Genomic DNA, 26724 nt, shown 5'->3' with positions numbered 1-26724 from the left:
ACACCCCAGCAAAGCGGTTCCTAAACATTTTCCTCTCTCTTCCTCCTCCTCTCTCTCTTTCCTTAAATGCTGTTGGGTGACAAGCTTGTCTTCCGCTGTCTTTAATATTGAACTCATCTGTAAATACAGGTACCGGCCAGGAAACACTGTAGACGTACTGAGCTGTCCAACGTCACAGCCATTGGATCAGTTTCTTCTCGTTTTCTCCCACCGCACAACCTATCATTGTCTTTGGACCTATGCTCTCCTCTCCATCGCTCCTACTAAGAATTCCTCTTGTGTCTACAACAGGTTAAAGGCTGAGTGTGTGGTCGGAGCCCTACTTCTGATTTCTGAGAGACCACATAGAAGCCATCAAGTGCTTTCACTTTCCTGTATCTTTCATGCCTCAGTTGCATTATTTCCAGATGCATTCCAAGATGGCAGAGTATCGTTTATTTCTAAAAGGAGACAAAAATCTCTCAACTTTGTTTTCCCCATTCCAGTTATTGACTTCTCTTTGTCTCCAATGATTATATACTTTCATGCACATACTGTCTTTAATTCCTCATCTCCTAAAGTTTTTATTGCAACATAAGTCATACACCATGTAATTCATCTATTTAAACCACATAATCCAATCTTTAGGATAGCCAGAAGATTGTGGAACCATCGTAATTGTTTTAGAATGGTTAAATCATATGAAGAAAAAGCAAAGTACTCATGAAGGGCCAGTCTGAGTCTCCCTTTCAACCTCCCCCCTACCTACCTCCATCCATTTCACGTTATTGTGTTATAATGGCTACCATTAATGCCATGTCTGTGCCTATATATTTGCTTTTATTATACATTTCATATAACTGAAATTATATCATATATGCTATTGTGTGCCTTGCTTATTTTCTTAGAATTATGGTTTTATGAGTCACTTATGTTGTGGCTTCTTTTTTTTTTCTGCTCAGTATTATGTATTGTATGATATCTCCTTAGCAGTATGCCAGTTTGACATAAACTAGAGTCACGTGGGAGGAGGGGACCTTAATTAAGGAATTGTCTCCATGAGGCTTGGCCTGTGGGCATGTCTGTGGGGCACTTTCTTGATTAATGATTGATGTGGGAGGGCTGTGATGGATTGAATGAGAACGACTCCCACATTTGAATGTTTGGTTTTCAGAGTATTTGAGGGGTCACAGTAAAGAAACTGCCGACATGACCACTCCATGTTATGGTTAAAGGGAAGGCTTTTTATTGCAGATATGAGAAAGAGCAGAGAGAAAAAGTAGCAGATTGAACACAGCCGGAGCTGTCTGTGAGAGAAAGTGGAGTAACCAGAGACAGAGAATAGAGAGCAGATAGTGAGAACAGACAAGTTGTGAGAAGGATGAGCAGCTGTGGGGAGGGAAGCCCATGAGCTGGGATGAGTCCTGTTAGGGTAGGGAGAAAGTGAGAAGGGATAGGGTGCTAATGTGGACTTTGAAATGTAGAGCAGGTACTTATGATGCTGAGGGAGCCTGGAGGCTGGTACAGGCTTTGATATTGTCGATGGAGCCCTCCATGTCTTCTGCCAGCGCTAAGGGAAAGGACTCCTTTTGACAGATGGGAACTGGTTTAACAAGTTTCCCAGGCACCATGGCTATCCATCAGAAATCACCCTGTAGAGCATTTTGTAGCTTGGGAAATTGAAATTTCCTTTAAATCTGACACCCAGTGGGTGAACTGTTTGGGAAGGATTAGGAAGTGGGGCCTTGCTGGGGAAGGTATATCGCTGGGGGTGAATTTGAGGTTTCAGGAGCCCACCTGTGCTTGTAAGATGTAAGCTCTTTGGTGCTGCTCTAGTGTCACACCTGCCTGCCTGCCTGTTGCCGTACTTTCTGCCATGTTCATGATGGGTGCATCCTCTGAAACTGAAAGCATTCCCCCAACTAAATGCTTTCTTTTATAAGTTTCCATGGTCCCGGTGTCTCTTCATAGCAATAGAACAGTAACTAAGACAAGGGCCCAGCCCAGTGGAAGCAGTACCACCCATGGGAATCTGTGGATTGTGTAAAATCAGTCTACAATATCCTCACAAGGCCAGTGATTTGTAAATATTTTCTTCCATTTGAAGGAGATCTTTGGAGTGAGGGTTCTGGGAATAGAACTTGGGACCTTGATCATGCCAGGCAAGCACTCTACCACTAACCCATTCTTCTCGGGGTTCTTGACAGGTTCTTTGAAGCACAAGTTTATTTATTTTTAAATCATTATTAAAATTATCATTAATTATTCTTTTAAAATCATTAAAATTATTATTAATTATTATTTTATTATTACAAAGAGAGGCACAACATATTGTTGATCCATTTTAAGGACCCCGATGAAGGTTGCAATTACTGTAGGTGCCAATCTATCCAGTTCCATCATTCAAATTCCTGATCAAAAATATATTAACTGAATAAAGTTCAGGGGCAAATTGGATCATTCCAGAAGACAGAATTCCAAAAGTATCTCTAAATGTAATTCTCTCACAGTGTGAGGTATACAGCCCAGAGAGTGTGGGCATGACCCAGACTTTATTCTAAACAAACCTGAGTTGAGGCCTGTTTATCATGCTTATTCTTGACAGTGTTTAACTATACTCTTAGGGCTATCGGGTTTGTTCACGTGTTAAGTTTAAATTTTGCTCCCTTACAGTCAACTTTTATCACAGGCAGCCATCATTTCACAAGCAGAAAATTTTGTTCCTTGTAAAATTAGATGAGATACAAAAAGTGAGAATCTTTATTTTGTCTCTCTTTGTCCTGTCTACTTTTTTGACTCATGAAAAGGGCTGTCATTGTACTCAGATTCACTATGAGTTATGTTGTTCACCAGGATCCAAAAGTAATAAGAAAGGGAGAAAACAAAGCTGTTGTTTTAGCATGATATCACCATGCTCTCTGCTGCTGTGAGGAAGCTGGAAGCTTCCTGAAGAAGCCCCCCCGAGCTGAGCAAATGGTCTGGGGAATGAAAAAGCCCTGAGCTCAAGAACACCTAGCTTCCTGGACAGGGGAAATGGAAATTGGCTACGAGTGACAGGGGGTGGTGACAAAATTCTTTTCAGAAACTTAAGAAAACTGTTGGTGCTGGTCAGTTTGCCAGCTTGACACAAGCGTTGGTCATCTGGGAAGAGGGAACCGCAATTGAGAAAAATGCCTCCGTCAGCGAGGCCGGTGAACAAGCCTGTGGAGCATTTTCTTGATTGATGGTGTGGGAGCTCCCAGGTTGTGTGAATGAGGAGCAAACCACGGAGCAGTGTCCCTCACTGACCTCTGCTTCAGTTCTGCCTCCAGGTTCCCGCCTCGACTTCTCTTCATTGTGGATTGGGAAGAGGAGCCGAATAAGCCCTTCCAGCCCCAATTTGCTTTTTGATTGTATTGCTTTATAGAAATGCCATGGAAGGTAAGCTAGTATATGGTTCTTTTTAAAGCGCCTTAGGGAGAAGGCTGTACTTAAAAGCGATCCCATGTGAAGAACGGGGCCTCACACTACGGTATCCGTGTGGAATGGTTGATACCTGGAGTGATGTTGGCTGATAAATCTCCTTATATCATCCTGGTGTATAGGTAGAGATAGCCTGAAATTACTTGCATATTGCGGATTCCCTGGTGAAGAATATATGAATCAGGCTCACCTTAGCACTTGCCAAAAATGCAGGTGCCTGGGCCCCACATCTGAACCAGGTCACACATCCTGGACCACTGGGCTGCTTCCCCCAGGGGATTCCGAGCATCACATCCAATATTGTCTGCATTCTCTGGCACAGAGCAAGCCTGTTCACCCTGCCTTAAGTCTAGATGCCAATTTCTTTGAGGGGACACCCGAAGCTTTCAAGTTCTTAGCCTTCGCCACTCTCTACGCCCCGTCTAGTGGCAGGACCAGCAAGGAAGAGGATGGATCATTCATTCAGAAGCAAATGCTGAGAGGACAGGGCTGTAGCTCAGTAGCAGAGTGATTGCCTGGCCTGTTAAAAGCTCCGGGTCTGGTACCCGGCACTGCCAAAACAGAAATCATGCTGAAAAAATGAGTGACAGCCGGTCCATATGAGGGCTTACTGAGAGCCTGCCTCTCTAAGTGTCTTTGATGCACTGTCGAATTGAATATACACAGTAACCCTAACAGGCAATGCTATGGTCTTCATTCTGTCAGAGGCACTTTCTAAAGAGCCACTGCTGGGAGGAAGTTGGACTCACCTTGGTTTGTTTAAGTTCGAAACCACCCCGTGGCTCTTACACTAGAGCATAACTATTCAGATAGCTTACTGATTGCACTACTGGCAGTTGGCTCTTTAATTTGCCTTTCTTTCAAATTTAATTGTTGCGTTTTATTGCAAGCATGGAAGGGAGGTGGGCATGAAGGCAGGGTAGGTGGTATATATTTTTTTTGAGTCTCAGGAACCAACGTGAAGGAAGCAGAATACAGAGAGCAGAAGTTATGGGTAATCCTCCAAACTTAGGGACAATAGGAAATCTTTTAGTTAAATAAAAAAAAATATATAGTAATCCAGCACTATCCGAGATCAAGAAGTAGGATGTTATAGTTGCCACTGGACTTGGAAAATTAGGTTAAGAACTTGAGAGAAGGTTTTGAGACTACACAGAGAGGTTGGAGAAGTCAGAATTCCAGATGAGACCTCGTGGTTGATGAGTCATGAGGGCAACTTCGGGGCTACAGAAAGATCATCAAGGGGCTGGCTGATGTCTGGACTTGACAGTAAGCATACAGGCAGTCTGGGTGTGGACACGTTACGGCAGCTCATACAAAGCCATGGATTGAAAGGATGGCTGGCTCTTGTCTGTGTTCTGGTTGTTTGGAAGCTTCCTGCTGGGAAGCTGGCATTGGCAAGATCCCAGAATATTATAATTTGATTGCAGTTAAATCATTTTTACGCACCAAGCCTGATGAAGAAAGGCTAGTTAGTGTCTTTTGAATGTAGAGGGGGAAAGGATTATGAATTAAAAATTGTCTCTTCAAGTCAAAAACAAACCTCAAATCAAAGTCTAGATTGATGGAATCAGAGTGCTTATTCAGACATCAGCCCATCAACCTTGGTGGTTTTCCTTCACTACAGATATGTTTCCAATCATCCTTGATTCATTCGTGACATATGGAGATGTATGTATTCTTACCAGGATCTGGGCAGAATCCCCATTTCTCATCCCGTTCGTATCGGCTTGTGGTGGCACACCACAGCAGGCCCTCTTTCTGCCCTTCCCGGATACACTCATGGTGCCACCGATGGTTGAACTGGAAAGGAAACACACAAGGCATCCCGTGGGCATTCCCCTTGATTGTGTATAAATCTAGGAGAGGAAAAGAAAAATCACAATCAAACACGGTGTCAGCATCTTCATTGGAAAGTGTCATCGGTTAGCGTGTTTTTATTGGTTGAAAACCTCCCACAGGCAGGCACTTGTTAAAAGCTCTATGAGCCCTCGGGGCCTCACCAGCTAGTGAGTGCAGACACACTTTAGAAGGAGTGGCAATTGGTTTGTTCCTATGTTTATCTAGCTGTTTGTTTACTATGGCTACTGCTCACAGCAGCATACAAATTTACGAATGAAATTTAAAAAAAAAAAAAAATGTAATGGCATTTTTCTCTTAAAGTGCCAGCCTCCTATCAGCCCTCACTGACTGAACTCAAATAGTTTCATAGGTGTCTGTGCGTTCATTGGTTGACGTGTAGAACACAGTCCTCTAAGCAAAACAGCTGCCATCTTCCTCAGATCAGAAGTGTCATCATGATTGGGCCTGTGGCATGTTGACTTTCCTGAAAGAAAGGAGAAGGCGGAGAGGGCCATAGGACTCTCCCCTGACTATCTAGCCATCTCCTCCTCCCACACCATCTGTATTCAAATGTGTATAACTGTCCTGAGAGATTCAGAGGCACGTGAGTGCATAGGCTGTGGAAGGCCAAAGGAAGAGGGGTTTATTTACGCAGCCATGAAGGGCTATCATTCATGTTAAGCATAGACCTTCAGTATGGCTGCTTTAGGCCCGCCCAGTCTCCAGGCCATACCTCCGACCCTATTGTGAGCCTATTGAAGCATTGCTTCCTCAGGGATAACTTTGGCGAACTCCGCTTTCTGTTTGTCATTGGGACACTATGTAGATGTTTTTTACGTCTCCTCAAGGAAGGAATTTTCACAACAGCCAATAGATATCTGCAGGTTAGCAAGGTGGCTTAATGTTGTGGAGTGCTTGCTCCCCTTTCGGGAGACCTGGGTTTGATTCCCAGAGCCCCGCGTGGATGACTCACAACCACCGTAACTCCTGGGGATGGGATGCAGCGCCCTCTTCTGGCCTCTGTGAGCACCAGGCATGCGTGTGGTTAACGTGCATCCACACACAAAATAATTAAGTAAGTAAATGAATCTCTTAAAATTAAAAAAAAATAAGTACTTGTTGATCCTTTAACATACCCTGGAAATATAGTAGGGAAATTTAAAAAAAAAAAAAAAAAAAACCTTTCTGTTAACAAGCTAGTTTGGTGGAGAAAGAATATGTGAACGTAGTTTTATGTAATAATAAACGCCATGAAGAAAATAAACTATAAGAAAATAAAAATAAGAAGATTGGCCATCGAGTGGAGTGGCCCCTGCGCTGGATGGCTGTCCTGAAGGCTCTATGAATAAGTTGGTTGGAGCAAGGATGCTAGTCTGGGGAAAGAAACTGTCCCAGAACAATAAGAACTGGAGAAAAGAGTGTTTGAGAAGAAAGGAGGCTCCAGGGAGTGGACTCCGGGAAGCTGTTCCTCAGATTGCTGTTAATATACTTCCGTCTTTATTCTGAAGGTGGCGGGGTGGGGGGGTGTCACTGGCGGGTTTCAAATGAGGAAGTCATGAAAACAGACTTCTAGTCTTAAAAAGAAAAAGAAAAAGAAAAAAGAAAAAAAAATGCCTGGGTGCACGGTGACACAGTCCGAATGGGAGAGTGAAGCGGGTGAGGCAGCTTCTATCCATAGCACTCTTGTGGGTGGTGCCCTCTACTGAAGCATCCCGCTAAGGGAGCTGGGGTCTCAGACACGGCCAGCGAAGCTGCTCCCCGCTCCGCTACTCTCAGGCAGTGCTTGCCTCAAAGAAAGGAAGGAAGGAAGGAAGGAAGGAAGGAAGGAGGGAAGGAAGGAAGGAAGGAAGGAAGGAAGGAAGGGAAAGAAAGAGAAAGAAGAGAGAGAAAGCGAAAGAGAGAGAGAGAGAGAAAGAAAGAAAGAAAGAAAGAAAGAAAGAAAGAAAGAAAGAAAGAAAGAAAGAAAGAAAAAGAAATCCATGGACCACGGAGGGAAAGTTTTAGAAACTTATTTTAGTTTTACAGGTGGGCTGGGCTGTAAAGCAGGGGGGCGCCTAGGAACTCAGGTACCAACTCAGGTCCAGCTGCCAGTCTGGGCCTTTGAAAGGACTTGGGGCAGAAAGTGGGCTGCGGTATGAGGGGAAGATGAACTGGCCAGTCCAGTTGCACAACCACAAGGCGCCCAGCTGCCTCCTCTCAGTCTCCGTCAGGCGGTTGCCATGGCCACAGAATGCCTTTTTAGGAGACGGAAGAGAAACACGAATCTACACTTTTCTGGCATTCCAGGTCTCCAGCAAAGCCATCCTCAGAGCCTCAACACACCTGACCGGTTTCTAGCTCCTGTTCTCATCAAGATGGCCATGCGGAGCAGATCTGCTGACAGCTTACTCAGAATGTTGCAAAAATCCATCCTCCTTGGCCATCATCTCCCATCATGACTGACCACTCATGATTCAATGGGTGATTTCTAAGATGGGGGTTTCTAAGCCATATTCAATGAAGCCATCAGGTCTTCATCTAGACAAGAGGATCAACTATGGAGATTTCTACACCACCTCGCATTTGGCAGGGGATGGACTGGGTTCCCACCACACTGCAGATTTTCACAGGAATTAGAGGTATTTCAGGACCCAGCCTTTTATCTCTTTCAGTCCCTTGTTTTCTACTCAGCAGTGTGGGCTGCTGTGTGCATTGTCAGTATGGCTAGAGGGCTAACATAAGGCAAGCATCAAGTTCTCTCTGAGGACTGTAGGGAGGTCAGCGTGCTGAGAAAGCTCTTGCTTTACTGCAGCATGCAAGCCTCCCCCCCCCAAAAAAAGTCTTAGTCTTGGACCTGACTCTTCACTCACTCACATCAGCAGCAGAAGGTCCTGCCTTAGGATGTAGGACTTTGCCGCTGCACTTCGAATCCCGAGGAGGAGGACCACATCTGTCTTGGTCTCTGTATTCCAAGTCCCTAACACTGTCTGATCCACAGTCAGTGCTCAAGAAAAACAAAAACAAACATGCACAACAACAATGCACTGTGTACACTGTGTACAGATGGATGGATGGATGGATGGATGGATGGATGGATGGGTGTACAAATGAATAGACCTGTGAAGGGATGAAATGTGGGTGTCAGCGTTTTACTGTGTAGTTTTATTTTTATATCCTCCATTCTTTTTCTGTTTAAAAATGCCAAAAAGTAACAGAACTGTAGAAAATGAAAGTCCCCCTATAAATCATGCCTCCCCACAATCCATGCTTGGTACCCAACAAATAACCCTTGACAATAGTGTGTCATTTATCTTCCAGTGCCTTGTAGCACGGCTGTCACATGGACAGCCAGGCTTAGAAGGCATCTGAGTGTACCAGAGACACCCCCTCGCACCCCCCACAGGTGGAGATGAGCCTCCACAATCGTAGAAGTGGTACCCAGTGTGGTTGCTTTATACCTGTCAGCGCAAAACCCTTCCCTGTTGATACGTCCTGGTTTTCCACCTCCCCCTCTTGCTGGCTTTTCCCCCACCTGTAGTGATTCCTGGAGCTAGTTCAATATTTTCCTTCAACATCTTTAAATTCTGAGAGTGCCATCTCTTTAGCACATCCATCCCAAGATCTGATAGTCCTTTTACCATAAGCAAGGAAGCTACTAAAAGTTCCCAGAAGCCTCGGCGTCACAGGCTCCATGTGCTTCTTTTACATTGTAGAATTCTGTTTCTATATCTCTATTGCCATCTCTTTCTATATATTCACTTATGGTATACTGTCTATGTTGCTCTGGACATCTAGGCCTACTTTTACCTCTGTGAAGATGCTCACAGACGTCTCCACCCCCGGACATATAGGTGATCCATTTATGGAGCTGTTTCCTCGACGCCACCACGGTGCTGCTGCCGTGCTTCACCTGGACCCCGTACTGGAGTGGGCCCACGATCACCTTCCTGGTACAGTGCCACCTCAAGGAAACGAGGGTAGAATCACATTCGTAGAGGCTTAACTCTTGTTCCGGATTAGACACATTCAGACCCAGGCAGCCACCACCTCCCACATTGAAGAGGTGGTTGTTTGAGACCCATTTCCACAGCATGTGCTTGTTTGGCTGCTCACAGCTCTCCAGGGTCAGGACAGATTTACCTGCCTGAATGCAAGTCTTGAGGCTCTCGCTCTGGATGATGAAAATTCCTTTATCTGTAACAGAATGAACGAAAGATGTGGTATGCAATTTTCATATATAATTAGCTAAGGCTATGATGATCCCAGCATGTGCATCTAAGCTGTGATAAGTCACAGCTGCCAGTCATTTTGGAGTTAAGGGACAGAGTCCCCTGGAAAGTCTTTATTTGCATACAATAGTTCCCTGCCAGGCAGAAGAGTCCTCACTGGCAGTAACAGGACCACTAATCTAAGAGGCTCCTGGGCATGGATGAACAGGGTTTCCTGAGAGTCAAAGTTCTTAGAACACTTGAACCGAGAGCAGTAATACAGAGGAACACTGCGTGTTCAGGAAGCAGGCAAAATCGATTTTTCTTCAGACAAATTTCTTAATGTTTGGGACACGGCAGCTTATTCGAGAGCCATTGAGATGAAAATCTCTCTAGCCTCGTTTTTCCTGCAGAGAACCACAAGGTAATGAAATAAACGGAAGTGCCTCTCTGCAGCTGTTCCAGAAAGGACTCAGTGCTTAAAGCTGCAGATTGCTTCCTGTCTAGAGGCACCAGGAGTGCAAAAGGGGATCGGCTGATGTTCTTCTCAGGAGTAGCCCAGAAAGCATGCAGCCACTGGCAATAGCGGATGCTTGAGACCTAGATTTGAAGGAGGGAAGGAGGCGCGGGGCACAGAGGCAGCAGTAGAAAATGACACAGGACGTGACGGGGCGCTCCCTCGAGTCTCCCTACTTTGGGTCAGTCTCCAGTGAAAAAGCTGGTCGGATCCAGCCACAGAAAGCTTGTCCACTGCTTGCCTGCTGTCCTAGCAGTCATTCTAAAGGTGATAACGCTCTCTTAGTTCTGTGGTCTGAAGTCAGTAAGTGCTTGCTGCTGATTGGACATGTCAGCAGCTGCTGCTTAAAGCCCATGGCAGCTGGGCTGTAAGGTGGCCTTATCGCAGAAGATCTGTTCATATCCACGAGTTCTTTTGTCCTGCCCTTAGCCAGGCTCCCATATTACACTTTACTTCCCATTTTTTCTCTAAAACTCTGAAGGGAGCTTATCCATTTCCTTTAAATGGGCTTAGGGCACAGAGAGTGATAGCAAAGGCAGAGCAGAGACAGGGGGAGCCATAGGAGGTTTGTGACAGTGTAAATGAGCCTTCTAATACACAGGACTGAGGGGATAGTGCCTCCTATTTGGGCAAATACGTTTGGTTTCCTCCAAAACTGATCAGGCTGAGAGCTGATTTATAGTAACCCAAATCACTTAAGACTCTGTTGAAAACATTGTCAATGTATTAGTGAAAGCCATACCTCATTTAATAATTGATAACCTTTCTTATAACCATGTGTTTGAGGAGTTAAATTAGTTGTCAGGAAAATGCTTTGATTACCATACATCAGAGCAGAAGAGAAGCGAGTGCCGAGGGGTTGGGGTAGGTAATGAATAGTTTTAGGGAGATTTCATTTAGATCAGGAAATTTGTTTTCCTAATGAAAGCCATCTCTGGGTGGTTATTAGTAATAGTCATTCAAAATCAAATCTACCTCTCGCCAATGTGATATGGACTTCAATAATTAACCTTCCCTCCGACCCTTCTTTTCACCTTTTCATGCCTGGGCAGAATGCTAGCCTTAATTTCTGCTGTAATCCACTAATTGCTTTCTAGCTAGCTCAGAGTTCCATTAATTTTTCAATAAAGGATAATTATTTTGCTGTGATCGCCCTGTAGCTCAGCTTCTATCTGATGTACACAGTCAAATGTATCCAGCTCTGATAGCTACTGACTGGGCCTCAGTATATCCATCTCAGATGAGCACATTGAGTAACTGGATTGTGGAGAAGAGTTGTGGATACAGGTGGACCCTCCTCAGACCAGCTGTGCAGCTCTGGACTGATGACCCGATCTCTGAGAGCCTCACTGTTGGGGCCATGAATGATACAAATCTCATAAGGATGTGAAGGACAGTCTGGTAAATAAACCACGAAAAACTACCATGGCCCATGAGAAGACCCAAGTAAGACCCCTACTTCTGAGTTTCTAAGAAGTGCGAGGGGAACACTGGCCTGATCAACTGTTCAGCTCTGGCTGAGGTACGCTTTCATGACTGCAAGTGGGGCAGTCACTCACCTGTTCATCCAACAAGACCCTGGAAGGAGTCCTCGGACTTCCTGACCCTGAGTGGCAGAGCTACTGCAGACTGCAGATCTGCTGGGCATCATAGTTCTACTCTGAACATTTGCCAAACAGAACTCTATTTTTTTTAATGTTATTAAAGATAAGTTTACTTTTGTCTTAATCACACGTAGTGAGGGCAACATGATTCTGAGATATCATGCTATTATCCTTTATGGGGGAAACATACTATTCAAAGAATCAGATTTTAAAAATCCTTGTCTCAGCCAGGCAAGGTGGTCCAGGCCTGTAATCCCAGCACTTGGAGAGACAGAGGCAGGGGGATCTCTGTGAGTTTGAAGTGTACAAAACAAGTTCAGGACAGCCAAAGCTACACAGAGAAACCTTGTCTTGAAAAACAAAAACAAACAAACAAAAAACAAAACAAAAAAAAGAAAAAAATTGTGACATGAACAAGAGCTATAGGAGTGGCAGGATGAATAAGCAGACAAAGACATTGCATATCACCAGGATTAGAGGTGAAAAAACAATGTTTTAAGGTTCCAGATGAATGCACATTTAAGGAGAAAGAGTGGCAGAATTAGAAATGGTGGAATCACACTCGTAATCACCAAAATCCATTCCAAAGCATAAAAGACTACTAGTTAAGCCTGATCCGTGCTACCGAGTCCTGGAACCATGCCCGTACCATGGGATGCAGCTTCGGGGAAGCAAATCAGTGTGTATCTCACACCAGTAGGCTCACCTACACAAACAAATGTGCTACCTCTCCATCCTTTAAGTTAGCAAACGACCCAAGCCACCGGAGTCTGATCCTAACAACTCACGTCTCCGTCACTCTCCCCTGCTTATTAGAGGCAGAATCCAGCTATCCCATAGGCTAGTCCTGAGCTCCCTCCTTCTGCCCTGGCATCGCAAGCAATTGGGATCCCAGGCGTGAGCTACCACACCTGCCTTCCAGCACCACCAATCCCTTTGACTTCACTAACAACAAAACAGTCTTCCATGAAGAGAGCCACTGTAGGCGTCACCCTTCTGGCTGCTCCTGTGTGCGCATAACAGTTGTCCCTGAAATTCCCGGGATGTGTAACGAGGCCACTGATCCTGAGTGTGTGTAGTGGGTGCATTTCCAAAAGGATGGAAATCAAGTGCTGGAGGAATCAAGATTGATTATACTACGTCAAGAACATTGGTTCTGCTTGAGCGGTGATTAAGTGATTAATGAAGTACTGCCAGAATCACTACATCTCTTTGCAAGGAAGTGTTATGTTCTTTGCTTCCTAATTATAAATTTGGGAGGAGAAGTATGGATTACTAGAAGAAATTTACAAGGTAATTTACATCCATTAAAACACAGGCAAAATAGTCCCCTCTTTCTACTTCTGAGTTTCTCAGATGTGAGAGGGAAGCTCTTGTTTGGTCAACCGTTCAGCTTAAGCTAAGGTATTATTTTTTCCTGAATATAGGTAAAACATTGACTTATTCATTCACTCAACAAGCACTCATTGGTGCCAGCCATACGGGAGAGGGACAGGCCTAGAGGCCAAGGAATTGTTAGTCTCAAATATGTCTGTGGAAACCATCCATCTGATCCGTGTGCTGTGGCATCTTAAACAGTGACCTTAGCTAATGTAACGAAGGAAGTCCCGTCAGTGCCAAAGAGACAGTGCTACAATTGCACACAAAATGGGTTTGTGAAAATAAGTAATTAAAATAAAACCAGGGCGAAGGAAAAAGATCCCATAAAAAGACACTTAACTGAGCCTTCAACTGCTGTCAGGAGGAAGAAGATGGGACCCTTCCATGTAGGGACATGTCTGTACTCATACTTGCTCAGCTTGGCCAAGGAGCATAAGTTGCAGGGAGACAAGCGCTGCCCATAGACCCAGACCCATGACCTCCAGAGTCAGACAGATCTGGGAAAGACAGGTCTGGAGTGAACTGAACCATTCATTCATTGCTTTTCTTCCAAATCCATTTTGACTTGGGATACTCAGTCGAAGTTTACCGAGGACTGTACTCTACTGTGGCTTTATTTTCATATACCCTGACAAAACACTTAGAAGGAAGAAACGAACGGCTATAGATTGCTGAAGTGGGCAGCTTGAAATTTCAAACAGCAAGCATGACACGAGTGACGCGCTTGGGGACCCAAAGATGGAAGGCTAGCTAAACCCGAGTGCTGCCCTCTGGAGGAAGTGACAGGTAATTATAGCTCAAAATGTATAATTATACATTTTGCCTAACAGAAGTCCAAAATGGTGGACGCCAGGGATAAAGGGTTATCTTCTGGCCCTGAATATCAGAGAATCACAGTCCTCAAATTCTCACCCAAGAAATACTGACAAGGAGCCTAATATCTGTAGCCACAGGCGTGTACTGGTCCCAGAGGGCTGCCTCTGCTTGTCACACGGTGCTCAGAACAACAGGCAGGTGAGTCAGCAGATACTGTGGTGGCCAACAGAGGAAACTTGCAAAGGGGCTACTCTGGACACTCTGGAGTGTCACCAAAGCTCAGAGATGATGAAAATAGTCAGCTTTTAGGTGGTGACAGCATAGCTATAGAGAAAATTTTGGCAGCAGAAAAATGTGAACTTAGAATGACTTCTTTGTCCTTTGGGGTCATTCTATGACGGTCCTAAATTTTATTTTTAAAAACTTTTATGTTATTAATTATACAAAAGAGAGCTTTTAGAACGAGACATAGCTGAGGCTGTTACTTAAGAGAGAAACTAGGGTCAAATAGACTTCAACTAAAACATTTATAGTGCACTTTTTATGTGCCCATCATCACTTTAGGTACCCAGATAAAAAGACAAATAACCAAGACACTCTAAATTTAGGCAGAGGAAGGTGGTAGGTGGAGGGATCTGAGGAACAGTCTGGAAAGTATAATTGTGGCCCAGAATTGGAGATTCACATTGGAGACAGACATGCAAGTGAGGGAGACACCACAAGGGGGAAGAGATGGCAGGACTGGGTTATCAATGGAAGGTAGGTGCTATGGCAGGGATTTGGGATTTGGGATGCGTGTGTCTTCCAAGGGCTCCTGTGGTTTCCAGTCTTGTCAGTGTCTCTACATACTTCTGCCATTGTGATGTTATCTGTAATGATGTCCTTACATACTTCTGCCATTGTGATGTCATCTGTAATGAGGTCCTCCCTAGAACTGATCTGGTGACAAGCTGTTGAACCTCTAGAGCTGTGAACTCAATGAACCAAAAGTCTTTAATAACTGCACAGCCTTGGTTATTTCATTATAGCAACAAAACGCTGAGCATTACATAAGGATTCTAGAAAGGTACATGAACAGAAATCTCTGAAGAGAAGCTGTGTCTGGCTGTGAACAAAACAACTCGCAGTGTGAGTTTCTGGGTCTTCAGAGACTGACACCTGGAATGGAATCTCAGGACTGAGGAGAGACTGGGATTTTGTAGATTCAGAGGCTAATTACGTTATCTTGGGCTAGTTTTAGGAACTAAAAACTAAAAACTTTGTGGAACACACAGTCTTTGCCCCCCTATGTATCTGAAATAACACCTTGGAATACTAAGTAGAAACCTCTCAGAAGCTATTAACTTGGCAAACACTAGATCCACCAATCCAAGAGCTGAGAGTGTCTCCTGGGCCTGTAGAATAGCACCCCTATCTCGTTGAACACACCCCTCTTGTGTACTCACCAATGTGTCTTAAACTTCCCTGGATTTACGACTTTCTTTATCATGTAAACTATAAAACAAACAAGCAAAACAAAACATACAAACTATCAGGCAAAAACATAAAACTGCTTCCACATCGGAGATGGAATTTGCAGTAACTTAAATCTGTGTTCCTGAGCTATGGGCACTCAAAATAGATCCAGCATAAACTATCTCTGATCCCCTTTAAGATGAGAACTGAGATTTTTACATCTATAGGTCCTGGCTTCATGTACTTAAATGGCTATCAGATTTCTCCTAACTCCTTGGGTCAGAGTAAGGGACTAGATTAGACAGATTCCCTGGTAGGCAGTCAGATAAGGAGAGGGACCAGGGCTAGGTAATAAAGATGAGGAACTTCCAAAATGGCTGGCTTCTACCCTCTTGACCTGAAACAAAAGCTTGGCACTGTAAAGCAAAAAAGCCTTTGGGCTTTTTCTCCAGCCAGTAGGGCCTCTGTTGATGGACTGGCCCAGCCAGTTCAAAGCTGAATGATGACCTGTTTATGTAACATTTGTGGGCCTATCAGCCGTTCTGTCTTTCTTCAAACTCAGCAACTCTAAATTAGGGGAACAAGACTCTTCAAAGACTTAACGAAGCCCCAGCGGCTGAGGAGGAGATGGTCCGGTTTCCTGCGCATCCTATCTGCTTTGAGGAGGGTGGTTTTGTGTGCTTGTGGCATGTCTTCCCATCCCTGATAAAAGGCTTTCTTCACTGGCTGACAGCTGTTTGAGAGCTTCTCAGAGCTGCTGCCTATCACACAAGAGATTATTCCTGCCTTTTAATTCCTCAACCACCAGAGTAAACAAACCCGATCAAGACCACTGAGAGTTAAAGTACAACTGAAATCCTCTCAGCGCCAACTAGAGTTGAGACTCTTCTGCTGCTGGGAAACCTCCAGGTTTTCTCTACCTCTTGTCAGTCAGTGTCTCCTGACTTCGCTCCTCTCTTAGACGCAGAGCGTGGCCAGGATGAGTTTTGACAGAGGACAGACCTGAGCTCTAAAGAAACCCCGAGCTACAGCGGCATCTCCGGTATTCAACAGGTCACACCATGAGGAAGCTGGCCTCTGTGTTATTCAGGGTCAAGGGAGCTGCAACGGAAGTTCAAGTGCACAGCTCACGTCCAGCACAATGCTTAAGACAAGCTATTAAGAAGTCACAGATTGTGAACTGTGTTCCGTGTCAGTCTCGTTTCCCAGTTCCCTGAGTTTGAAGCCTTTTACTTCATCCACCCAAATATCGCCCACTGACCCCCAAAGGGGGTCCTGCAGCTTCTCCTTGAATCGGATCATTTAGTGTGTGTGTGTGTGTGTGTGTGTGTGTGTGATGTAACCCATGGAGGTTACATCAGAGGCCAAAGGAGATGAGTGTCCTCTGATATTCTTTCCTATATTGAGGCAGGGTTTCTCACCGACCCGGAGCTAGGCTGGAAGCCAGCAAGCCCCAGTGATCCTTCTGTGTCTGTCCATCCCCCAGGGGTGGAGTTACAAGGGCTGGAGAGATGGCTTAGTGGTTAAGAATACTCTCTGTTCTTCCAAAGGACCAGGGTTCGACTCCCAGCACCTACACCTGTCTGTGACCTCAGTTCTAAGAGATCTGACACCTTTACACTAATACACATAAAATAAAATTTAAAAAAAGAAGAGCACATGCAACTATGATGGACTCTTTTCATGTAGGGATTTGAACTCAGGCCCTCATGCTTGCAACCAAGTGTTCTTACCAGTTAACCTGTCTCCCTTCTGGCAGTATTTCTACTTGCATACAGAAGGGTGCAGAAGTTAGTGGGGAAGGCACCTTCTTGTCACTGGTCTGAAGGTTGGTAGCTTCTCTCTGGAGATGGACCTTCTTTATCAACATCCTGTATTTGGCTTTGTCTGCGCCCCAACAAACACAGTGACCACAGGAATTTGGGTGCAGCTGTTCCTGACTCTAGCAGGAAGGGGTGTTGGGAAGCTGTTGAAGCAATCTCTCCTCCCAGCTCAGGGATAGAGAAATCTGGAGAAATCTGGTTCTCTTCCATAGGACTTTGCCATCCAGAAATGAGGAACTTCCCATGCTCCCGGCAAGGGCTTCTGCCTGGTTCCCCACAGAACAGGGAGACAGGCCTTTCCACGCCTCTCTGCTGACAGGCCTTTGCACATCGCCTGAGTGTTATTCATACCTTTAACAGTCCTTGGTTTTTGTCTATTGCCTTTTATTAATCAACTAAAAAGTCACATGCAAAACCACACCAAAGCAAAAAACAAACAAACGACCCCCAACCATGAAACGCCTCCTGCCTCAGTGCTTCCTCCCCTCTTCCTGCCCTAGCATGTCCTTGACTCTGAGGTGTCCTCTGTAGTCTTCCTGCTTTGTGTGAGCCTGAATAATCGACACCTCCCGAGGCCCACCCGTCCACTCTTGCTAAATCTTGTCCCATTTTTCTCTAATCTCCCCAAATCACTGCTTCGGGTTCTGAGAGGCACACAATATCCTTTGTCGCAAGTGGGGAAAATGAAACCCAGCTTAAGCCGCTCCACCGGGCACACCTTCTGTGAGGCTTCAAATTGCTGCTTTCCAACCCCTGCAGGTGCAGTGATGATTTGGACTGCTCTGACAGTCTCAGCCATCCCAGCCCACTCTCACCCTCTCCCCTTGTCCCCCCCCCCCCGCCCCTGGCCTCCTAGCATCCACCCCCAGACAGGCTCTTTGCCATCATTTTATATCTTACTAAGAAGATATAAAACTGAGCAAGGAACACATTTCTTCCTTTTCATTTTTCAGCCTATTCCCACATCATTTTGCTTTCATTTAACCGGAAAGTACCCAGCAGAATTGCTGGGGGTGGGGGAATCATTCTTCACCATGGCTCTGTTATTTTCTTACAGCCCGTGTGGAAACTATACCATCTTAGTCACCAGGGAGCACGTTTACAAAGAGCAAGTTCAGGCAGGACGAGGTAAGGCTGTTGAGTTAAACTTCCTGCTCAAATGCCTGCATATTGAAGCCCTGGGGGAAATGATACAGACTGAACCCAGCTCCAACCATCAACCAAAAAAAAAAAAAAAAAAAAAAAAAAGGCTCCAGAAATGCAATATGAATGACCTCTCTAAGGCAAAAGTGTTTACACTGAGCTGTCTATCCTAACTGCTTTAGGAACATGCCTGTTTAAAAATTAATGCAATCTCGAAGTAGGTGCTAAGAAATCTAACACAACACAACATTTAAGGTGGGCTACTGTTTATACCGTTATTAGTTGCCACAAATTAGGTAGCTTAAACGTCAGAAATTTGCTGTTTTCCCCGTTACGGAGGCTGAAGAGTAAGGTCAAGCTGGGCTGGGTTAGGTCTTTCTGAGGCAGGGAGGGAAGGAGCCCCTCTCATTTGCTTTAGATGATTTTCTACACATACCTCTATTTCCTATTCATATTTCTTCATCTCAAGTTCCTCTTACTATGACTATACCACTGTATAAGATTAAGGCCACACTAACCAACTCACTTTAACTCTACCGCATGATTGGGGGTTTGAGGACACAATTCAAACTGTCCCTGTCCCTGACTGTGATGATTTGAATAAAAGATGTCCCCACAGATTCTTGTATTAGAGCACCTGGTGACGCTATTCGGGGAGAGAGGTGCTTACACTTGGCTGCAGGGGAATGATTTTGAGAGTGTGTAGCTTTGTCCCCCTTGCAGCTTTCTCTCTCTCGTTTACTTAAAGTTGAAGATGTGATCTCTTGGCTTCCTGCTCTGGCCCCCTGCTGCCATGCTTCCCTCACCAGTAAACCATAACCCCAAATGAACTCTCTTTTCCTTAACTGGCCTTTGGCCATGGTATTCTAACACAGCAATAGAAAAGTAACTAATACACCATTCTTCCTATTGCACTATTTGCAGACTCCAGTGCGAAGAGAAATCACGTGTCCCAGGCTAGCCACAGAGTAATAGCTCTCCCTCCTTCAGGTCCACAAGGAACACACTTTCAATCCCATTAATACTCTTGACACACACTTAGTATCTAGAGTGTTGATAGGCGATCGCGATCAGCTCCCACTCAGTCTTCTTAGGGTATATGGTGAGGTTACCGGCCAGCGGGCAGTCTGCTCTCAAGCCTCAGGCAGTGTGCTTGCTACTTCACTTGTAGCAAGTGGTTGTGGGAGGTACCAGGGAGGAAGCAGTCAAGAACCCATCCCAGAGAAGAAAAGCCAGGTGAATTGAGTCCCAAGTCTCTGGCTTGTTCTCCTCTGTCCATCAGCCTTACACCAGGCACATAAACTAAAAGATAAAAATGATTAAGACCCCAAACCACAGAACAGTAAACTGTGTGTTGGAGACCCTTCTGGGCATGGGACTCCAAGAAACTACACTGGGTACAAGCCTGTGGATCCTTCCCTGATCTTCTTTGATCCAAGTTAGTGCTATGGAGAAAAGGCCAGCAGGCTATACAACATGTGCTTGAGATGAAAGACTCTGCCTTGGATTCCTCATCCTGATCGGGATACCCTGGGTCATTTGGATCACTTTGACAACATTCGTAAAAGTGAAAACCAATCTTGACTTTGGATGTAAGGGTAGCGAAAAAAAGACAGTGTTCATAGTTACATAATCACTGTGTGTTTCCTGTTTATTTTTATCCTTGCAGTTTCCCAACAGCAGTAATAACACATTCCTTTGGAACAACAGTCAGGAAAATATCATAAATTAACAAGTCATGTGACCACTCATGGAAGTAGAAAGCTCTTGCTTTATTTAGTGACCTATCACAGAGCCCATTTTTCCTGAGTGGCTTTCTTTCCTTCACGGAAATACTATAGTTAATCTGCTATTTATAAGGTGCCTTTTGGCTTGTTTCTTTTTTATAAATTATGTTTTTTGGTTTTTTTTCTTCCATTTCAGTCAATTCAAGCCACACTGTATGTTCTCAGCTATGTGTTGGAAGATCTCCTAAAAGGCTCTCAAGGACAGTTTCTGAAAGCATAGGGAAGGAACGTTCCGTAGATGCCTCAAATCTGCTACTCCGATAGAGCGAAGGAGGCAAATGAGGATTTGCTAGCTAGGGAGAGCACAAAAGCACTCTTGCTTCAGGACACCTGAGATAAATAACTGAATTGTCAGGTCAAAGAAGAGGAACTGAGGGGGCACTGGGCTCCCCATGTGACTCAAGCTTTCTAGTCATTGGCTTGGAAGCTGTGTTGGTGGTACCTGTTACTTTGACAACAACTAATGGGTAATGAGATTAGAAGTTTAATGATGAAGAGTTGAAAGGACCAGGCTAACCAGAAATCTGGGCTAATGTGCCAAGGAAGTGATGAGGTAAAGACCCAAACAGAGGAGGCAGAACAAGGAAGAAAACAAGAAAACATAACAAACCATGGAGGGAGAGATGCTGAGAGATGATGACCTGGGAAATGGAGTTCAGAGGGTTGGAGTGATGTGTGATCAGGGAACATAGTTAGACCAGTCTGGTCATGTTTTTGTTGTTGTTGTTGTTGTTTACTTAAATTCCAAATCTCCAGATTAGGAGAAGTGCTTTTTGCCTAAGGACATAGGAGTTCCCTAGAATGGTGTGTAAATCAACAGGTTTGCACATTTTTTGCTTTATGAAAATACTTACTTGTGCAAGGGATATTTGAATTGGAGGAGCTGTAGACAGTAAGAAGACCTGTTGATCATCTTAGGGCTAAAAACCTCATGTTCCAAGTATAGAGTAGGAGAAGATGGAAGTAGGCCACGGGCCCACGGAGCTCACCCAGCAATCCTTTGAACGCATGCACAGACGCCTGGCCTGGAGCCCTGCTCTGCATGTCCTGCAGATGCATGTTACCTAACCCTCTTCCTCTTTACAAAGGAATCACTGTGTATCACTGTGGCCTACCGCAGGCTAACGATAAAGTCAAAGTGGTGCATGTCAACTGGCACAGAGTCCTCTCCAGCGTTGGAGACTACTAAGGTCAGTCAAGAGGGCATCAGAAATGGCACTATGGGAGAACGTCAGAGCGATGACTCTTCCCCACCGTGGCCTCCAGTAGGTGCCTTTCCTTCTTCTCCCCCAGGAAGCTCTACCAGACGGCAGTCTCTCTTCTCCTCCTCCACAGGGGCCTGCTGCCCCGGACCACTGCTCCCCACACAGTGATTCTGGCAGCAGCAGATTCCTCCTTTGTTCTCTTTATCTAAAAATCGTTAACTTCCAAATACATATATCAATACTCTAGCCCAGTGCTTTGTCTACTGAAGGCTGTGCTTATTAATGCAGCTCATGGAATGAATTTAGTATCATAACCACCATGATAGAATAGACAAAATAGTATAGAGTAGGAAAAAACCAGTATGATATATTGGGCAAGGGCATCTTTTAAATGAAACAATTACACATATATTCCACATATACTGTGCATTGCAGTATGAAATATTTCTGTGAACATTAGACTCTTGACTCTGGCTCTAGTATTGTGCTGGTTTCTTGACTCCTTCTGCTTCAAATATCTTTTTTTTTGCTTTCTGTACAATTTCATGGCCATTCCTACAAACACGTCTTCCTAACACATTTGGTACCACTACCCAGAATGGATATGTCTCCCAAACTGAGAATTCCCACTGTCTGTTACCCTCCCTTTCCTGAACTTTTCTCATCTCCTTTCACTTATTCATTTTAAAGGAAAAAAAAATATATTTAAAAAATTCAAGCATGATGCTTCCGGCTTGGACTGGCTTGGCTCAACACTAGCTTTCCAGATGATGTCTTTGCTGGGGGTGGAGTATGTGTGCTTCATTCTAGTAGCCAACATTCTTGAGTCTCCGCAAGATTCTGGGACACTTACAAGAAGTCCCACACTTGCTCCAGTGACCTTACCAGGCCAAAAGAGCCTCATGAGGACCTTTCAGCTCACTGACCTTTGACAGCTGCTGACATGGTTCCCTGACTTTCACAGAAAGTGTGACTCGGTACCTTATCTCCCTTTCCCCATAGGCCAACTTCGTACTTATCCTTCGGGGAAACAAGATCCCACTGGCGGGTCTCCAGCTCCTCAGGCCAGTCCCTCCCCTGCAGCCCTTTATCACTCTGCTCATGGCTTGTTGTCTCAACACCTACTATTGTTTTGCAATTGTTTGTGTTTCTGTGTCTGTCTCTCTTGGCTTCTTGGAGATAGTGTCATAGCCCTCCTGTTTTAATATCCACAATATAGGGGTGTGCAGCTCCTGCTGCTGGCTCTGAGCTCACTCCTCTAATCCAGAGATTGTTCACCTGCAGACAAGCTCTACTCACCCAACAGGATCTGTTTCTACCCAGGTGTTTCAGGCAGGCCAGAAGCACCTGAGAATTAAAGTCTCAGGAACGACAATAAGGGGAGGAATGTTAGTGGAAAATACTACAGCTTTCTGTCCCTCTGGGGGCCCACTGAGAATTCTAAGCCGGTCCACTCTGAAGTTCAGCCTCAGTTGCTCACAGTGGCTTTCTTCCCTTCCCCGCTATCTCTCTCCCTTCCTAGAAACGCCTCCCAAATAAACAACCTTCGCTGCAATAAATAGACATCTCAGGGATTGCTTTCTGAGGAGCCCGAAACCCGCACGGGGAAGGAGCATGTAGAATTTATCAGACAGAAACCAGGGAGGCCTTTAGCTCTTGTTCCCTTCTCTTCCTGCCTCTCACCTTATTTCACCGTCTTTTCTTGAGGCGGGGCCTGTGGTCAAGATGTTGCCCTCACGGTCACTAACACCCCCGTTGTTCTTGGCACTAACTTTTCAGAGGAGTACCCTGGTGTGACGGAGCTTGCTACACTTGTGCCTCTGACACCATTGGAGGAAACTCTCTCGCTACGCTCTTGTCAGGGCCACCTTCCAGTTATGCTCTTAACCTTCAGTGTGGCTTCAAAATGTATTTACTCACGTTGCCTTTCTTTCCCCCGGATGCTCTGCTCTCTATTCTCCCTTTGCTCTCCCAGTATCTGGAGTATGTGAACTTGACAACTGGAAAAGGAGTCTCAGTTGAATAATTGTGTTTATTGGGTTAGTCAGTGGGCAGGCATGTCCATGAGGCATTTTCTTGATGGGTTAGTGTAGCAGAGCCTAGCCCACAATAGGAGATCCCATTTCCTGGGCAGGTAGTCCTAGGCCATATAAGGAAGTTAGCTGAGTATGAGCACGAGCCAGCCAGTGGGCCAGCCAGCAAGCAGTGGTTCTCCATGGTTCATGCGTTAAGGCCCTGCCTTGATTTCCCAGCCCAAATAAACCCTTTCCTTCCCAAGTGGCTTTTGGTCAAAGTCTCTTTGTCACAGCAACAGAGAACTAACCAGAACAGTGACGTCATCGAGTTTCAGTACATGCTAGAAGAAGCCTCCAGTGAGGAAAGTCAACCACAAAAGGCTGGAAGTGGAGGACAGGGTCTTTCAGGGGTAGTACTGAGGATAGCAAATGATTGACCAAAGGCTGCCAAACTGCCAACACAGTCCTAGCGGTGGGAAGAAAGTGTTGTGATGATCACACCGCTGAGGCCAGCTTGTGCCTTCTGAGGCTCTACCTTTTACAAAGGAGGAAACTGAGGCACAGACACTAAGCAACTTGTTCAAGCTCTCGTAAATATCATATCCAGCCTGTTCCCTGAAGCCCAGGGAACTCTATTGCCATAAGACAAAACATTCACCGAGTTTCCCGTAAAGATTACTGATAAATGAGTAAAAAGGCACAATATGATCTCATTTGCCTCTCAGGGCTGGCATACCTAGAATGTGCAGAACAATATTGCACGTGTAACCTGTTATGCATTGCTGTAAATGGACTCTTAGCGGGTGTGTAACTAAAAAGATTTGCATTTTCGTCTTCACTGTTAGGTGGGCGCCAGTCATGGCTAACGGTAAATCAATGCGGGGCTGAGGTGGGGAGAAGAGGGGGTGTCCCAAAACATGGCTGAACAGTAGCTCTTCCTTGGTTCCTGCGCTTGAATATGTAAACTTTAGTTGTGCTGGCTAGTTTTATGTCAGTTTGACACAAATTAGAGTCAGTTGGGAAGAGGTAGCGTCAGCCGAGAGGATGCTTGAATGTGGGCAAGCCTGTAGTACATTTTCTGAATAGATGACATGGGAAAGTCCAGCTTCCTGCTGATGTGGCCTCCCCTGCCTGGGCTGGCTGCCCCAGGTGCTATAAGAGAGCAGGCTGAGCAAACAATCCAGAAAGGGAAAAATTCAGAAAGCACCCTTCTTCCACGGCCTCCGCATCAGCTCCTGTCTCCAGGTTCCTGCCTTGACTGAATTCCTGCCCTGACCTCCCTCCATCATGGACTATGATCTGTGAGGTGAAACAAACCCTTTCTCCCTCAAGCTGCCGTTGCTCATAGTGTTGTTTATCACGAGAATAGAAACCCTAAGACAGAAGTAGACACTGTTTTAGGGCTTTTTTTTTTCTTTCCAATACTAATGTTTTGTTTTTCCTTCTTTGCTAACCAAAACTCCATTTCAAGCCTGTTTCCAAATCATTTTTTTAATTCCGTTGGGCGGGTTGATGGGGTTGGGAAGGGAGCCTGGGCGGTAGTTAGTACAGCTTGTCTGTACTAACTGCACTAGCTGTACTCTTAGCTTAGGGCAGCAACTGCAGTGCCTGCATTTGAAGAATCTCTGTGCCCACAGGGTGGAACTCCAGATCTGCAGAGTACAGTGGGGTGTGGTGAGTCTAATTTTCAAAGTGCCCCTGATTATGGAAAAGAAGCCTTCATTAGCCACTATCTCAGGCCGGGATTTGGGTCTGCCAAATATAGAAAGGATTAGCTTTGTGTGGCTCAGCCCCAGCCTGTCTCACGAGCTGCTGCCCCCTAAGCCCAGGCAGGACCCGGATGCTAAGACGCAAAGGGATGCTAAGATCCAAAAGGATGCTCAGAAGCAAAGTGGCCAACTGTGCACACTCTTGAGCATTTCTGACCGTGGCTGCTCCAGAGTAAATGCTGGTGTGGTTTAGCCTTGTTGGGCATAAAGCCCCTGTGGAGTGCTACAAAGTACAGCCCAGTGGGGAAAAAAAAATTCTTAAAAATGTGTGCATGTGTTGAAGGAAAAAGAACTGTGTTACATCTTGTTTTATGCCTCTTGCTCAAACATATTCCTAGGACAGAGTACATGGGTGCTGCCAAGAGACTCCCCTCCAGTTTACGGTCATCTCCTTGCTTTTTATCACCACACAGGCATGTGCTCTGGGACACGCCTTCAGGATGTTGGTCTTTCCTTGGGTTTCCTAACAATTTCGCTTTGAGTCTTACCGTATGTGCTTGGTGCTCAAACCAATGTTGAATTTATCAGTCTGTGCACGTGTTTTGGGCTGTGTGACTTAATTTTCAGTGGCTCCATGAATATCATAGATCCATTGTTCAGACTAGAGACACCAAGAAGCAGAAGGTAGCTTGTGTCTGTATAAATCTCATCGGGCCCACCCTGCCGAGAGACTGGAGACAGCGCCCCTCCTCCTCAATGGGCGGAGCAGACAGACCTGTTTGGGAGTCATCTGTAGGGGGTACCCAGGATGAGCCAAGTTCTCGCTTTAGGAGGGAATGGAAGGAAACATTTTTTTCCCCCAGCTTTATCTGAAAGGCGAGCCTTGTAAAGTTTGCAATTTGAAGCTATTTCTACCTAGTTCCGCAAGCCTGGAGAACAAGACCCTGCCCCCTCACCGTGTCCTCGTTCCGAGGCCAGGAGGATGTGCAGAAGAAATAGTATGGATGGGGTCTGTCCCATCTGCTCCGGGACAGTACACTTGAGCGATCACAACACAAACTCTGCCCTGCTCTTACTTTTCTTGCTCAAGCCCTACCCGTTTCCCGCCCTGACTCCCGAGTGCCAGTCTGCCCTTACCCCGACGCCAGGGACACTCACCTTGCCATGCGAGGGCTGGTTCCTGGGTGTGGGTCAAATCCTGGGAGCTGCCCTGGTGAACCCCCAGCAGCAGCAGCAGCTGCGGCGGCTGCAGCCAGAGCAGCTGCAACATCGCTAACCATTGCACCATCAGACACTTTAGGTGGCGCCAGCAGGGGCCACAGTCGTGTCTCCTGCGCCGGACTCGGGTACAGGAGGCAAGAGCAGCCTCCACCCTTCGCGAGGACCACGCCACCCCGGAGCCCTGGAGATGAACTGGCCTCCCTTGTCGGCACAGGGTGCGCACTTGGGGTTCTGGGCGTGGATACGCGGAGAGCCGAGTTTTCCCCGCCCTGCCCACACTGCCCTGGGGAGGGAGGAGGAAGAGGGGCCGGGCACCGCGCAGCTCACACACTCCTGCCTTCGGGGTTAGAGCAGAGCGGGGCTGGGGCGACGCGTGCCTCCCTCCGGGCGCCACAAGTGCCCAAACTTCTCTCTCTCTCTGGTTTGCTGCCAGCCCTGAGGGTGAGCGAGCTGATCCTCCCCTGGTCAAGAAACCTGTCAACTGGACTTGCAAGGGTTTGACTGTCCCCAGATAAATAAAATGGGCTGCTTGGTGACCTCAGGCCTGGGAGGCCTCTGGAATGCGGAGCACAGGAGACA

General features: G+C 45.8%; 1 protein-coding gene across 1 annotated transcript in view; it reads right to left on the bottom strand.

The window, feature by feature from the left end:
- Pla2r1 (phospholipase A2 receptor 1) overlaps nucleotides 1-26325 on the bottom strand; it is a 109176-nt gene extending 82851 nt beyond the window's left edge. The window contains exons 1-3 of the mRNA XM_055600586.1: nucleotides 26083-26325; nucleotides 9070-9456; nucleotides 5127-5300 (exon numbers count right to left, since the gene is read on the bottom strand). Of these exons, the coding sequence (XP_055456561.1) occupies nucleotides 5127-5300; nucleotides 9070-9456; nucleotides 26083-26212 (691 nt within the window). The 5' untranslated portion in view covers nucleotides 26213-26325. The remainder of the gene's footprint in view (nucleotides 1-5126; nucleotides 5301-9069; nucleotides 9457-26082) is intronic.
- Between the last annotated feature and the right edge of the window lie 399 nt (nucleotides 26326-26724).

The sequence above is a fragment of the Psammomys obesus genome, unplaced genomic scaffold (genome assembly GCF_907164565.1).
Source record: "Psammomys obesus unplaced genomic scaffold, mPsaObe1.curated_primary_1811, whole genome shotgun sequence".
Taxonomy (NCBI): domain Eukaryota; kingdom Metazoa; phylum Chordata; class Mammalia; order Rodentia; family Muridae; genus Psammomys; species Psammomys obesus.
This window is presented reverse-complemented; position numbering and strand designations above follow the sequence as displayed.